The sequence below is a fragment of the Nicotiana tomentosiformis genome, chromosome 4 (genome assembly GCF_000390325.3).
Source record: "Nicotiana tomentosiformis chromosome 4, ASM39032v3, whole genome shotgun sequence".
Taxonomy (NCBI): domain Eukaryota; kingdom Viridiplantae; phylum Streptophyta; class Magnoliopsida; order Solanales; family Solanaceae; genus Nicotiana; species Nicotiana tomentosiformis.
The window spans coordinates 100,874,168-100,890,089 of NC_090815.1; the positions used below are offsets into that span (position 1 = coordinate 100,874,168).

Consider the following 15,922-nt stretch of genomic DNA (forward strand, 5'->3'; position numbering starts at 1 on the left):
TTTTGCTTAGATTTTTGGAATCTTATATAAATTTATTTTTTGTATTTTATCACCTTGTTTGCTATCTCATCCATATAATTTTCTTTCCGTCTTACATCTAATGTTGCTGATCACGCTTAAAAATATGAAAGAATATCTTTGCGTGTGATTCTTAGAGAGAAAGAATCCTTATTTATTTATTTATTTATTTATTTATTTTGTATGCGATTGGCTACTTTTGGTAAATCTATAATTAATGATTAGAGATTGATAAGTTAGGACTTATTTGGGACATTTCCGTAAGATTCCCTTTAATGAATGCGAACATCCTAATTTTTGGATTTAGTAAGTGTTAGTGAGGTCTCTACCCAAACCCAATTGTGAATCCTTTCTGCTGAAAATTGGGGCATTTGCACGAACTGAGGCCATTATTTAAATTTTATTCCCATTAATCATGTAAACGAATTTTGTTTGCAAAACTAAAATTATCCCCACTGTTTTTAGTGACTAACGGGGTCAAGAATTAAAGAGGCCTGAAAATGGCCTTATGTGCAACTTCTCAATTTTGATATCATAATTGGACCGACGATTCCAGCCCCTTGGTAATAGGTCATAGCCCAGAGGTTAAGGCAGATTGAGGATTTACCTTTGAAGAATTAACCTAAATAGCGGTTCACCTAATCACTTAAAATAAAAATAGTCGATAAATATATAATATATGTATAATCAATATATAATGTATGTTTAATCACGTATAATCAGTATAATCTAGGAAATTTTTCATAATTACCTATGGATTCTAAAAATATTCTATAATCTACAACTAATAATAGAATAACATATCCTACAACAAATGTTAAAATATATACTCTAAAAAAAGGTAGATTTCCTAATAAAGGGGACTTCTAATTTGAAACATATTCCATAATTAGCTCCTAAAATTCTTTAATTTATTAATTATTGATTATCACTATAAATACATTAGGTTACTATTATAACACTATCTCATACCCACATTACATCATCCATAAAAATAGGGACTCACGTTCCATAATTTTGGATGAAAATTGCTCTATTATTTCATCCTTTCATCATCTATATAATATTAATAATACAAATATTATATGTTATTATACAATATACAAAATATTATCTCATACCCACACTACATCCTCCATAAAAATAAGGACACACGTTCCATAATTTCGGATGAAAATTTCTCTATTCTTTCATCCTTTCATCATCTATATAATATTAATAATACAAATATTATATGTTATTATAAAATATACAATATATAGTTATTAATTATTACAAAATATATATATATATATATATATATATATATATATATATATACTGTATATTATATATATGCTATTATATATACTGTATATTATATATACGAATTATAATATATAGTATATGTAATACATATATTATATATAACTATATAATATACAAATATTAATTAACACTTTGCAAAAATGCATAGAACAATTTTAATATAGTCTACCTTTAATTTATAGTAAAGTGTATATACATAAATAAGTATTATACAATATCTGAGATATAATATTTTGGGGAGAAAACAAGTTGGGTGATAAGAATGGTTCCAATTCAATTCCATCACCGTTTCTAAAGAGAAGAAGTTTCAGAATTTGATGTTGGAGTGACTGGTGAGATATTATTTGATGAGAGAGAAAATATGATAATTTTAAACTTAATGTAGTGATATGCTTTAATTGGTATAATCCCTATTTTTTAGGTTCAAGTTTTAAGAGAGAGATATTAGGGATGAGAAGTTATGTATAATTTAATTAAAAAGGTGAGATTTTAAAATAAGTTGCATTATTTGTAATTTTCGAGAAGTAGTTGTAAGTTATTTAAATAGGTCTTAAATATATTGTATTCTATGTAAATTTCTCTATAATCTATGTATATAGGCTAGAAAAAGAATAAAACGAATCCGATTGGCTATTTGTGTAACAATATCCATACTTTTCAAGAGGCCCAATGCATCACTAAACAAGCTCACAATGATGTTGGCCCATATCTAGACGATAAAACAAAATAACTACATCAAGGAAATAAGCTTATTCACAATATTTAAGAAAATTTTGGCAGCTAATTAAATACATTTCTAGCAGGAACCTATAATGTTAGGACCAATCCCATTAAAATAGGGATTAGTAATTAATAGTAATTCACATAAACAAAAGTAAAGAGAGAGGTTAGAGTAATACTAAAACCACAATTGATGGACGTGTTACAACTCGAAACCTTAGAAAATGTGAGTGTAATTCTTCCGACTAAATGAAAACAAAAGAAAATGACAAATTAATGAATGCAAAAGGCAACGCAATAATTAAGCATATAAACATATCTGTTAAAACAAGACATTAATTTCATTAATAACTCCGAAGGATAAGCCGTAAAACTTTCATACAGGTTTATCTTAGACTTACACCAATTTAATAGTTCTAGAGTCTTATCGCAGCGAAATACACATTTTAATTTCTACATTAAAAGTGAGTGTGCCACTACTAAAAAGAAGAAATTAGCGATGGATAAATTTTGTCATTAAAAGAAAAAATATTTAGCGACGGATTATCAAAAAATTCTGTTAGCTTCCAGCGATTTAGGAACAGATTAGCAACGAAATTCGTAATTAATTTTTTAAAAAAAATTGTAGAAAAAAGAATACTTTAAAAAAGGATATATGTATATTCCTTTTTGTAAAAGAATTTAGGCATAATGCACGCTAGTGTGTCTTGTAGACAAGACAAGTTAATTAGGTGGAAGAAGAGAAGGGGAGGTTTGTTTTCCTCCTCCTGTAAATACCTTCTTCATGTGGAAAAGGGATATATAATTCTATTACACAAATAATATGAGTACTTTTAAGTTGAATTTAAGTTATATAAACGAAAAACATACAATGATTGAAGTCGCATAATCTTGTACATAAGTAAAACAACATACAAAGAAAAAGCATGTACAGTTAATAATCGAAGTATATAGCGCATAGTGTATACTAATATGACAAGAAACCATTCAATGAATAAAGATGGAACAATGGCCGCAATTTTTTAATATTCCGTATTCACAATTAGGGGAATTTGTATCTTTAGAGTTTGGGATTTGATACTTAGGGTTGGCCAATAGGCATAACAAGAGAATATATAATAATGCGTCTGAACGCATCCAGTATATAGTGGCTATTTCTTTCCCAAAAGAAAATATAAAAAAATTGCAGTTCTTAATTTTCTAATGGAAAGGAGGAATTTTTCTCTCTTTTTTAATATGGAAAGGAGGAAATTTTACAGAAAGCAAACTTATATTTACCATGCTACTCCATTTGCATTATTAACTCCCTACTTATTAAAATGCTAAAGATGTGGTCTTTAAATTTATTTTTTCGTATAATATTTTGTTGGTCCCTTTTAGATGTGGTTGCAGCTAACAAAGATTAATGTGGTTGAACTAATCACTATGAGGCCTATCCATCTAAACATTTTAATTATAAATGACAATTGACAAGGGTAGATATATCTAAGTTTTATTTATTATTTATCAAAGTGTAGGCTCAAATTAAAGATCATGTGAAGATTCATGCGGAAATATTCAAATCATATCCAATGAGGGCACAGTCTACATACATATCATGAACTTAAAGTTTCTTTCATCCCTTCACATACGTAATAACTTCATCAAAGAATAGGAAAACTTTGGTGCGAAATAATTATGGTTAGAAGCAGAGTTAGAGTTATAGTACCTTTTTTTTTGGTAACTAACTTTTTATTAATCACCAGTAATAGTGTCGTAGGTAGCTAACTCGGCTATCTATCATATTTACAATGGATCTCATATCTCTTCCTAGGCTTCTATTTAGAATCTATATCTATGTACTATCTCATCTATTCTAGGAGGAGCTCGCACACAACATACACATGCAATCTCCTTTGCTATTCTTTCCCACTCTACACTTGTTTTCTCAAATATTCTTTGGTTTCTCTCAATCCATATGCGGTGTACTATCTCTGTGTATACCATCTTGAAGAGTTGGGCTTCTCTTGATTTTTCTTTAGCTATCCTGATCACTTCCTCCACATGTTGTTCCCAATCCCCTGCTGCTATGTTTTGGCTATGTGTCCATTGCATTATCTTGTTCATCACTGCCTTCATGTAGTCACATTCCACATAGAGATGATTTCTAGACTCCTCTGCTTGGTGGCATAGGTTGCACTTGTTCTCTATCACCATATCTTATCTATTCAGCCTATCTGATGTTAGTAGTCTATTCTGCATTTGTAGCCAAAGTGTAAATCGAACTTTTGGTCTTCCAGCATTTCCAAACATCATACACTTCCATGGAATCCTGGGTTGTTCTCCCAGTAAATGTAAATAAATTTGATTAATGACACTCTTGCATGTGCACACATGTATACTTTCCTGCTCTAGGATATTCTTTGCTTCTAGGATTTTCCTCACCATCCAGCTTGCTTGTTTTGGCACTGTTGCATGCTCTATCTGTTGTCCTTTTATATAGTATGTATGTATCCACCTTATCCACAACTTGTCCTTTTTTCTTGCAAGATCCCAGTACAACTTTATTATAGCTGCCTTGTTCCATAGTCTTAAGTTTATCAAATTCCACCCTCCACTACTTTTTGGAGAACAAACCTTGTCCCAGTTGATCAATGCTTTCCTTGTTATTACATTGTTGTATGTTCATAAGTAGCTCCTGCAGAAACCTTCCACTATTTTCATCATATCTGCTGGTAGTATAAATAATTGTGCCCAATAGGATTGAACCCCAAATAGTACATTTCTTATCAGTTGAGCTCTTCCTCCATATCAGTTATTTTTTTGTTGTCCATGATGTAATTCTTGCCACTATCTTCTCAATGAGGGGTTGCCACTGCATTAGTGTCAGCTTCTTTGTAGATAGAGGAACTCCCAAATACTTGAATGGTAGTGCTCCCTTTGTGAATCCCAGTTGGCTCAGTATCAGCTCTTGTTCAGCATGTGGTACACCTCCAAAATAAATGAAGCTCTTTACTAAATTTGCTTACAAAAATGATGCCTTTGAGAACTGGTTGAAACTATGTTGTACTTCTGTTACTGAAGAAACATCACCTCTTGAAAATATCAGCAGGTCATCAGCAAAACATAGGTGAGTTATTTCCAGCTTTGCACATCTAGGATGATAGTGAAATTCTTTCTTCTTAGTCATCAATTTTAAGTTGTGACTCATGTATTCTATTGCAATTGCAAACAGGAAGGGAGATATAGGATCTCCTTGCCTGAGACCTTTGCAGCATTGAAGGGGTCTGTTGGTTCACCATTCACCATAATAGTATAGTTCACAGTCTTTACACATTCCATTACCCAAGCTATGAATTTACCAGGGAATCCCAATAGGTTCATAATTTGTTCCAAGTAGCTCCATTCAACCGAGTCATAGGCCTTCTGGAGGTCTATTTTAAACATACATCTTGGTGACACATATTTCCTTATATAAGCTTTGATTAATTCATGGGCCATGATGATGTTATCTCATATTTTTCTCCCTGGAATAAACCTAGCTTGAGATTCACAAATGATGCTGTCAATTACTTTTTGTAGCCTTGCTGATAGTATCTTGGAGATTAGTTTGTATAGCATTGTGCAGCATGCTATTGGCCTATATTTTTTTATTGTTGTTGGATTGTTAGTCTTTGGGATCGGGGTAATGGTTGTGCAATTAATGGCTCTATACATTCTTCCAGTTGAGAAGAACTCCCTCATTGCTTTAGTCACCTCTTCCCCAATGATGTACCATGCTTTTTGGAAGAAGACAACATTATATCTATCTATTCCTGGAGCTTTGCCATCCTCTATGGCTTTCAATCCAGCTTCTACTTCTTTCTTTGTCACTTCTGCACATAGCATCAGTCTTTGTTTTTGATTCAAGGTTGGGCCTTTTTTTCATTATAGCTCTGCTTTCTGCTGGAAGACTTCTTGCAGATGTTCCCATTAAACTCTTGTAAAACTAAATGGCCTCTTCTTTGATCTCTTTAGGCTCATTAATCTTCCTTCCATCTAGAGTTGTCAGCTCTCTTATCTGTTTTCTGTGAGTTCTTTCCTTCATTACAACTGAGAAATACTTTGCGTTTGCATCTCCCAATTGTATCCATTTAGCTTTAGCTTTCTGCTTCAAAATGCTTTCTTCAACCATTGACCATTTTTTCAGGTTCTGTAATGTGATCTTTTCTTGTTCCTGTATAACCTCGTTATATGTCTGCTGAAGGTTGCTCTGAATTGCCATAAGTTCATTTCTTGCATCCTTTATCTTCTGAGTCACAGCTCTAAATTCATTGTTGTTCAACTGCCTTAGTCTTGGTCTAAGTGCTTTCAATTTTTTCCATATGCATCTTATAGCCCAGGGATCACTTATTTGTATCCAAATGTCTTCTACCATCTGTTCAAACTCTTGATGATCTGCCCAAACATTGAAGAATCTAAATGGATACTTTATGGTTAATTGATCAACTTCCATAGGAAGGATCATTGGAGCATGATCATATATCCCTGGCAGACCATACTCCATTGTTATATTGCCCCATTTCATCATCCATTCATAATTACCAAAAGCTCTGTCAATTCGGCTAAAAATTATATCCTCTACTCGTTGCTTGTTTGTCCAAGTGCAGTAGTCACCTCTCCATGATAGTTCACTTAGGTTGGTTGTTTGAATGCAGTCAACAAAATCTTGTATATCTGCCTGATGGACTGTATTCCCATGTAGTCTATCCATTGAATACAACAATGCATTAAAATTTTGTAACACTAGGTACTGTAATGCCTTGAGCTAGTGTTTTCAGGGATTCCCAGAGCTCTTTTCTCTGTTTATTATTATTGAACCCATAGATGACAGTAATCACACACGCCAACTCTATAGTGTGTCCTTTTACTTCACAGTGAATCATTTGTGCTCCTTCTGCTTTCTTATTTACTTAATACCTATTAGTGTCCCATAACACCCATATTCGACCATTACTAGTTGTTGAGTAGTTATGTAACCATCCCCATCCTTGGGCTATATTCTTACTCATAGCCTCATCCTTATTCTCCTTAACCCTTGTTTCTACTAGAGCAAATATTCCTATTTTTTTTATTTTCAATATATTTCCTACTTCCTTCCGCTTATATCTCTTATTCAATCCTCGTATATTCCACACAAGCCAAGTCATATTGATCGTTTTGTTCTACCTCCTATATCGGGAGGTTTTGATTGAACCCATTTCACTTCTATCACTTATCTATTCAAATACTCCAAACCCAATATTTAATGGCACTGATCCTAGTACTGGAAAATTGATGTCATTTAGTTCTGGGCTTGCTCTTGCTTTACTCTTGCTCGTGTTTGCTGCCACTGGGGTTGTGTCCTTTTTTTGCACTTGCATATTGGTCTTCACCACCCCTGAATTCTGCCCTGCTTCTGTGACTCTTATCATTGTATTTGTTTCCACCTGTTGATGATTGTCTTGATTAGGCTTTGGCAGATGTTCCTCTTCCACATGTTGCTTTGCTTTGCCTTTGTCTTTAGTAATCCATTGCCGCACTATTTTCTTTGTTCCCCTCTTTTTTTTCGTTTGATCCTTATGTTGTTGCTTTTGTCTTCTACCTTCATGTTGACACTTATGCCCAATGGCTTGGCATTTTTCACAGAACATTGGCTTCTAATCATAAATGATTGGTTGTAGGAATACTCTCCCATTTGGATACTCCATAGTTATCTCATCTAACAGTGGTTTAGTTATATCAATCTCAATTAGCATCCTTGCATAGGATACTCTGATTTTCTTAGCAGTACATTCATCTGCATACATGGGTGTTCCAATTAGGCTGGCTATCCTGCTAAGTGAATTATTCCCCCAATAATTCAGTGGTAGCTTAGGGAATTTGATCCACAAAGGAATTTCTGTTGGAAACTCCTTCTCAAAATCGAAATCTGTTGTCCATTGCTTGAGAATAATAGGTCTATTGTTGATAGTATATGGGCCAGAATATAGAATTTCCTGCATATCTTCTCTCCTTTTGAATTTGATTATGTAATAGCCCTCCTCATGCATATACAGATGTGGTTCTGGAATAGCATTCCAATTTAACTCTATATACCTCTTCATAGCATTATAACCCGATATGTCCCCAATTACATATGCAATTAGAGCCCCTTTCCATTTCTCAGTTTCTCTATCAACTTCATCCTTATCCAATTTTACAATTATTTGACCATTGACAATCTGTGGTGGGATATAAGTTAGGGCCATACCATTTTCAGCAGCCCTATTCTTAGCAAATAGGTTAACCCACGTTTGAGTGACTTCCTTCTCTGCATGCTTGTTCTCCTCTCCTGCTGGAATTACAGTTTCATTGCTTTGTTTCACTGGTGGAATAGTGATTTCCATTGTCTTCTCTATTTCTAGATCTGCTCTTTCCTCTTGTGTTGATGGGCACAATTGGAGCTTTTTCATCGCTCCAGTTGATGATTCTCCTTGATTCCCCTCTTTAGATCCCCTTTGTTCGTGGGGGATGCTGGTATTTCTTCATCAATGTTCCTGGGTTCTGAGCTACGAGTTCCTACTGAGCTCCCGATGGTGATGATCGGTACTTTTTTTTGGGCGACCTCGCCCTCTTCCTCATCCTCTTCCATTCCCTCTCGCCCCTGCCATGGACACACCGGCGTAGGTTAACTACCTTACGCCGAGAGCATAGAGAGAGAGTATATAGTTACGGGTTTGACATAACACAAAAGTTTTAGTTAAAATTTTATATTTATATTAAAAAATTAATTGAATACTTATAAATATTTTATCCAAAATTAAGTAAGTTGTCTTTTTTAGAATTCGAAATTCATAGACTCAAAATTGTGATCTACCTCTATTATGGCTACCAACAAGTGCCAATACTAATTCGTGACGTGGACGGTAAAAGATTCCCTGTGTTAAATTATTTTCTAATTTTTCAAGCAAGTTTCTGGATGGTCCATTCTGACTTGGTCAAAGGATGAGGTATACAATTGCATCTGTTATGTATCAAGTTTTGTTAACCGAATTTCTTTTAAATAAAATATATTAAATTGATTGGATTATATTATATGCATGTTATTCTTCTTATTTTTTTTAAAAACATAGTCACATAAGCGGATTTTCCGTAACCACTGGAAGTCACATGTTGCAAAGAAGCTAGACAGTGCATGACTTGTGAATAAAAAAGAATACTAATCATATAACTAGAAAATTAATAGAGCAAAAAGAAATGGGAAAAAAAATTTAGAACCTCATAGCACGTTAGCCATCACTTTCTCATTAAGTATATCATTTGATTGATAAAAACCAGGATTGTAATTATCAATCATGTTTTTTAAAGCATGGATAATCTAATTAAATTTAGAGAACTTGCAGTTTTGAGAAGCTCCTAAATTGTCTTAATTAAAAACGAATTGTTGATCAACATTAGATTTCAATCTAAGGATTCACTTAACATTATACTGATCATACGATAACTATTACAAGAAGATGTAAATTTAATAGACAAACAATTAAATGTAGTTTGATCTTCTAAATATCAGAATAATTATTTATTAGAAAAATTTATTGTGTCCCAACTCTCAAATAAGACAAGTACTCCATTTTTTTAAGAACATCCTTCCAAATTGAAACATTGGTAAACTTCATTAACGTGACAATATGAAACGGCGCGGTAGCACACAGTTTTTTTTCTTGGTCAGGATTTAAATTATAAAATGTTAAATTTTAAAGTTTCTAGCATTGAATTAAAGTTATGAAATAATATATTATGTTACAATTTTAATTGAATTTTATATATAAATTTATACATCACAACAATATTAGTGAGTTTAGATGAAACCAACGGCTCAACTTTATATTCGCCTCTGCTTTACAAGACAGCTTAAGTAAGTTCAGTTGGCTACCCACTCTTTTAAGTATAAAAAATTGTTCTTTTAGATATCTTTATCACTTTATTATAATATACTTCTATAGTACATTTGTTTTTCTTCCCTTTCATGTTTCCATGAAACTTTTCTTGTATTCAATTTTCTTATTTTCACACTTAAATCTAAAGGGTTCGCCAACTATTCTTTTACCCCTTTTTATTATCTCTCTCTCTCTCACTATCTATATCTTTGAGTTTGACCCGTTGCCACCTACCGGCAGCTTCTTTGCTCCCCTCCAATGGCGACCCCACCACCCACCCAGTCCCCCACCTAAGCTTTCCTTTTCCTAAGTGTATAGGAAAAACGTAAGCTTTTTTACTTGTTGCATCTCTTTCAGAGCCCCCTTCCCTTTCTCTCAATCCAACCCCTTATTTAACCTTTCCTATCTCCTTTCTTTTCTCTTTCCCCTTTCTCTCAAACCCTAATCTACAGGAGTTTTTGAAGAAAAAGAAATGCAGAATATCTGATACAAGAATTCAAATCTAATCTTTTTACTTTTTTTTTACAGCCCCAGATATTTGTTTTCCTTTTTTTAATATTGTTCGAGTACAAGCTTGTGGTCCAAGAAAGTGAACTTGATGAGCTAACTCCATTGTTTAGATCATCTATTATCAGAACTTTCAAGATATATGGGTACCTTTTTAAATCTTTTCTTGAATCTATTAATACTGTTTTTTATTTGTATTTTGGTTTCTTGGGTTTACCTCTTTCTGGATTAATCTCTATACTATATTGGTGCTTCCTATCTCAGAATCTTATTCAAACTTTGCAACTATCGCTTTCTCTTTTGCAGGTTTTAGTAAATATAGCTCTTAAGACTTTTCTTTCCCTATTCCTTTCTCTTGACCTTTTAACTACATTAGAAGCCAATGGATTCTGGGAATAGTGGTAGTATGCAATCTTCAAGTGGTGGTGATGAAGAGTATGATTCACGTGGAGAATCCATTTCTACTTTCTTGAATAATAATAATAATCCTTCTCTTCATTTTGGTTCAATATCTTCTAATAATAATCCACCTCCACCTTTTCTTTCTCACCACCAACATCCCACTTTCTTTGATCCTCACTCACAAAATCTTGACACCAATTTCCCACAAAATGCAAATTCTCAGTTTAATACTAATGATCTCATTTGGTCACAACGGGGTCTAAGATCTGACCAAAACTTCAACAACTTTGGTACATCCTCATCAAATGCAACTCAAGCTGTTCTTCATCAAAACCTTTTTTCGGGTTCATCTTCAGTACCATTACAACAATCTTTGATTGAAGCTGCGGGTAATGTTGTACAACGGGCTTCGAATTCGGCCCAGCCCGAACATCAGCCCAATGTGGTAAAAAATCCGAAAAAACGAACCAGGGCATCAAGGAGAGCGCCAACTACTGTCCTTACTACTGACACCACAAATTTTCGACAAATGGTTCAAGAATTCACTGGCATCCCTACAGCTCCGTTTACTGGTTCAGCCTACACTCGCCGCCTTGATCTTTTTTCTACAGCTGGCTCAGCGATGAGGTCGGGTCATTTGGATACTCTTGGACCACTTTACCCTTTAAGGCCTTCAGCACAAAAGGTTAATCAAGTATCTCCATTTATGCCACAATTATCTTCTTCTACTAGTACTTCTTCATCATCACTGTTGAGTTCTAGCATGATTGATGCTTTAATGCCAACAAATAATAATACTGGAAACAAAAACTCTATAATTGGTACCAGTACTACCATGGCCTCAACCTCTACCTCGACAAATTTTCAACTAGGTTCTGATCATCTTGGAATACAAAAACAAGCACAAAACTTGTTCAACATGCAGAATCAGATTCTTTCATTTAAGCAGCATCATCCATTGGTTAATAATGCACAGGTTTTTGGCACAAAGTCATCACAAGGAACAAATACTATTGTTCCTTCTTTAGATGAGCTTGGAATAAGTCACGATCAACAAGTCAGTACTGCAAATCTTATCAGTGGATATCAAGGGAGAATTTCTAGTCAAACAAGAAATGATGGAAATAATCTTTCAAGATTATGGAGATCAGGTGGTAATGGTCATAATGATGGAGGTCAAGAAAATCAGCTGAGATCGTCTTTTGGTGGTAACAACAATAATAACAATAATGGTGGAAGTTCATTACAACAACAACATGTTAGTGGTTATAAGTTGAATTGTTCAGGTAATTCTTCTACATCAGAATTCCATCAACATGAGAAGGGTTTGGAAAATGTATGCTCAACAGGTGAAGGACCAGTTTCTTCTTGGACTAATTGCCCTTCCGAGTAGAAAAAAGACAGTTGCACTAAGCTCCTGTTATGCGTGTGGTCAAGGGAAGGATCGGACCACTATGCCCTTCCGAGTAGAATTAAGAAGAAACAATCACAGCTGACGATTGAAAAAAAATTGTTAACTTGAGTAAGTTAGTATTCTGCGCAATGGGATAGAATTCATTGATGACTGAGATCACTTTGGTGAGTTTTTCCTTTTAATTATTGTATTTTAATTTGTTTTTGATTAATTATATACCTTGTAATACACATGTAGATATAGCATATTTTGTACTCCTTTGATGATTAAATATTTGGTAGAATATATGGGAATTCTGGGAAGGTATTATCTGGTTGTTTTCTTCGTTTTATCATAGTTAAGGTGGTTCCTTTTTTCTTTTATTTTTTGGTTTTAATTATGCACCGATCGTATTGTAAGGTAGAATCTTTGAGAATAGACTTCATTACACAAAATTCCTTTATTTTTATTTAATGGTAAAATCAAACTTGTCAGCAATGGCATGCGTACTGATCAGTATTTACACAGAGACGCGGTGTTACATGTTATTCCTTTCGAATCATCTTTCACATTTTGCATTTCCCCTATTCCTAACAAGTATTTTAGAAAATTTATGCAAAACAACCAAAGTACTTGTATATTTGTACAAAATTGTGAGTATTACCTAATAATTAATTTGTTTTTCAGAAATGTCTCAACTCTCAAATGACGTTTCAAATAACAACAACTACCCAATAATATTTCAAGTGTGAGGTCCGGGAAGAGTAGTGTGTATGTAGACTTTACCCTGCCCGGGAGATTTCAAAAAGGAAAAAAAACGCTTAACCAAACAAATAAAAAGAAGGCCGCCCTAAATTACTTAGACTAGGAGTTTTACATAGTACATCTACTGATAAATTAGTACTCTAACTTTTATCATTTTATTCCACTTTAAAAATAATATTTGAACTCTTGAATTAATTGTTTGTGTATATAAACACTAGTCAAGCCATTATCACTTATATTGTTTAATCTCAATCTATTTCATTTGCTTTTAGCGAGGATGAAGTTTGTTGGTCAACTAAAGACAGCCAAACAAACTTGCATAAGTCAATAAAACAGTAGCGTAAATTTCTAGGTTAAGAATATTAACCAGAGCACAATGGATATATATATATATATATATATATATATATATATATATATATATATATATATATATATATATATATATATATATATATATATAAATAAAAGTTAGTGTTTTCACATTGTCATATGGGAATTCTCAAAATTCTCTAACCTGAACCCCGAATTTGGTTCATCTGGATATAAAAAGATAGTATTCATGAGACCACAAGAAATTTTGCAGAAAAAAATCCAACCACGATTACTTTAACGTACATATTGGTATACAACTAATCTTTTGAGTTTAGCTTCTAAAACCTCGTAATGTAAACAATTTTTTACACACAAAAAAAATATGCAGGTAATCCTCAATAAGATAAGTTACCTACTGTAACAAAATAAAATAAGAGGCTTATGTAACATATGGGTTCATTTACTAATAGATTCAGAATCCAATAAATCAAATAGGTAGTGGAAGAATCCCAAACTCGAGACAATAGCATTCAAATCATGAATCCTGACTCTCTGGTGTAACACACTTCTTAATTTCTAGAATAGACGGCAAAATAATTTTTCTTTCGACGGACAATTTCATTTATTTAGACTAAGCTATGACCTTTTTGTCACACCTGCAGACTTACGATCTACACACGTTTCATCTCTTAAATATTAAGCAAACAATAATATTTCCAGTGGGTACCAAAACTTTTAAGACCCACCATCTCATTACAAGTCTATTCTTTTAGTACGTGGGACTATTTATTAGTTAATCAAAAATTTTCTCTAAAGTCCCCACAACTTCTTTAACTGATCCTACAATTCATATTAAATGCAAGTATACGAGTTGTTTCATATTCTGATGTCAAACTTCTACATCAAATGGAACGGAAAGCATGTTTCCACGTTTGTTATCGTTGCCCTTTTGATGAGAATCAGGGAAGAAAAATGAGATTTCAGATAATATGAAGAATTTGATTTTTAAATACCAGAAAAGTTTAAGAGCACAAAATGAATTGTTTTTGTTCTTGTTAATAAGATATGACGAAAGAAAGGAAGTAAAGGTAAGGGGAAGGGACAGAGAAAGGGTTTAGTACGATATCTAAAGCAAGAGAAATGATTAGTAAAGAGATCAGATTAGAGAAATTATTGTGTGTGTAAATGAGTATATAATATTTTTTCTACTTTCAAAATGGCAATGATAGTAAATCTTACTAGGCGAGAAAAGGGAGGCAAAAAATAAAGTGAAAAAGAAAGGGAGATGATTAGCCATGAGATTTTTGAAGATTTTAGGAGGTTTGAAAGACATGTGACAAAGCTTTATGGAATCAATGGTGGCCCCAATTTCCACAGAATAATCTGGTTTTTAGCAATGATTATTGCTTCACAATAGCTATTTATATCTCTATCCATCAATCTATTCAATCTAATATTTCTCTAACTCTCTCAACTTCATCATCCTCAGTCTCCATCTGAGAAAGCTGCTTCATCTTTTTTCATGTTTCTTCTAACACCTAGCTTTAAACTATGGTGAAAGCGGGCCTCTTCTCTTTATTCTATACACTTAATGGGCGTTTGGAGACTGAAATTTCGGGAAAAAGTAGGGGGAAAAAGTAAGTGAAAATGGTATTTGAAATTTAGAGTTGTGTTTCATCATGAATATAATTTGGAGTTGTTTATGAATTCTTTTTAGTTATTTGAGGTGAAAACTTTGAAAAACGTCTTTTTGAAGTTTTTCAAATATTCGAAAAATTCTGAAATTCAATTTCAAGTGAAATTTAAAAATTTTATAGTCAAATACTGATTTCGAAAAATTAAAAAAAATTCCGAAAAAATAATGAATTTTTATGGCCAAACGGGCCTTTAGATTATCAAATAATAATGTTCTTTTTTAACTATTAGTCAAACTTTTAGACGAAACAATTTAGTAGGCGTTTAGAAATAAAAATTGTAATTTTGAAAAAAAAAAGTATTTGGAGTTAAATTAAAAAATGGCGACATGCATTTTATTTGAAAAAATATTGCACTTTTATGAGTGGGAAAACAAAAGTTTCTGAAATTTTTGAAAAATTATCAAAACCACTTTTTGATTTTGAAAAACTAATTTTCGAAAAAATTTCAAAAACTTGGACAAACATATTTTTGAAAGAAAAAAATCAAAAAAAAATCTATGGACAAACGGGTTTTCTAAGCCCCGTTTGGCCATAGATTTTGCCAAGTTTTTTTTAAAAAATATTTTGGCAAAACATGTTTGTTTATGGATTTTATCAATATTTTGGAAGATTTTGAAAACAAAATTTTCAAATCCCAAAATTAGCTAGACATGTTTTTTTCCCAAAATATTACTGTTTGATTTTTTAACAATTCTAAAAATTACTCCAAATTTTTGTATTTTAAAAAAATCTTGTGTAAAGCCTTTCCGCCTATCTATTATTTTTTTTATCTTTATTCAAAGTAAGCAGATCGAAAGCACGAAAAGGAATGTCTTAGCGTGCCCTTACTCTAATTCGAAATCCGTCTCTTTCTTTCTATTCTAATTCCTCTCCCTTCATTC

At 32.8% G+C, this 15,922-nt stretch overlaps 2 protein-coding genes across 3 annotated transcripts; one reads left to right on the plus strand and one right to left on the minus strand.

Annotated features, from left to right (window-relative positions):
* The first annotated feature begins 4,334 nt into the window (after positions 1-4,334).
* LOC104102553 (uncharacterized) lies at positions 4,335-12,591 on the plus strand. 2 transcript variants are annotated; one of them, XM_033657786.2, is made up of 2 exons: positions 4,335-5,155; positions 10,776-12,591. In XM_033657786.2, the coding sequence occupies exon 2, from the start codon at positions 10,852-10,854 to the stop codon at positions 12,262-12,264; it is 1,413 nt and encodes a 470-aa protein (XP_033513677.1). In that variant the 5' UTR covers positions 4,335-5,155; positions 10,776-10,851; the 3' UTR covers positions 12,265-12,591. The 2 variants fall into 2 exon arrangements, with proteins under 2 accessions (XP_033513677.1, XP_009608581.1); XM_009610286.4 differs by lacking the exon at positions 4,335-5,155 and adding an exon at positions 10,069-10,615.
* Positions 6,014-6,778, minus strand: LOC138910237 (uncharacterized). Its single transcript, XM_070201463.1, has one exon. The coding sequence runs from the start codon at positions 6,776-6,778 to the stop codon at positions 6,014-6,016; it is 765 nt and encodes a 254-aa protein (XP_070057564.1).
* Positions 12,592-15,922: the final 3,331 nt, after the last annotated feature.

Coding starts and splice junctions, on each gene's coding strand:
- LOC138910237 (XM_070201463.1), bottom strand. CDS start 6,778: ATGGATAGACTACATGGGAATACAGTCCATCAGGCAGATATACAAGAT.
- LOC104102553 (XM_033657786.2), top strand. CDS start 10,852: ATGGATTCTGGGAATAGTGGTAGTATGCAATCTTCAAGTGGTGGTGAT.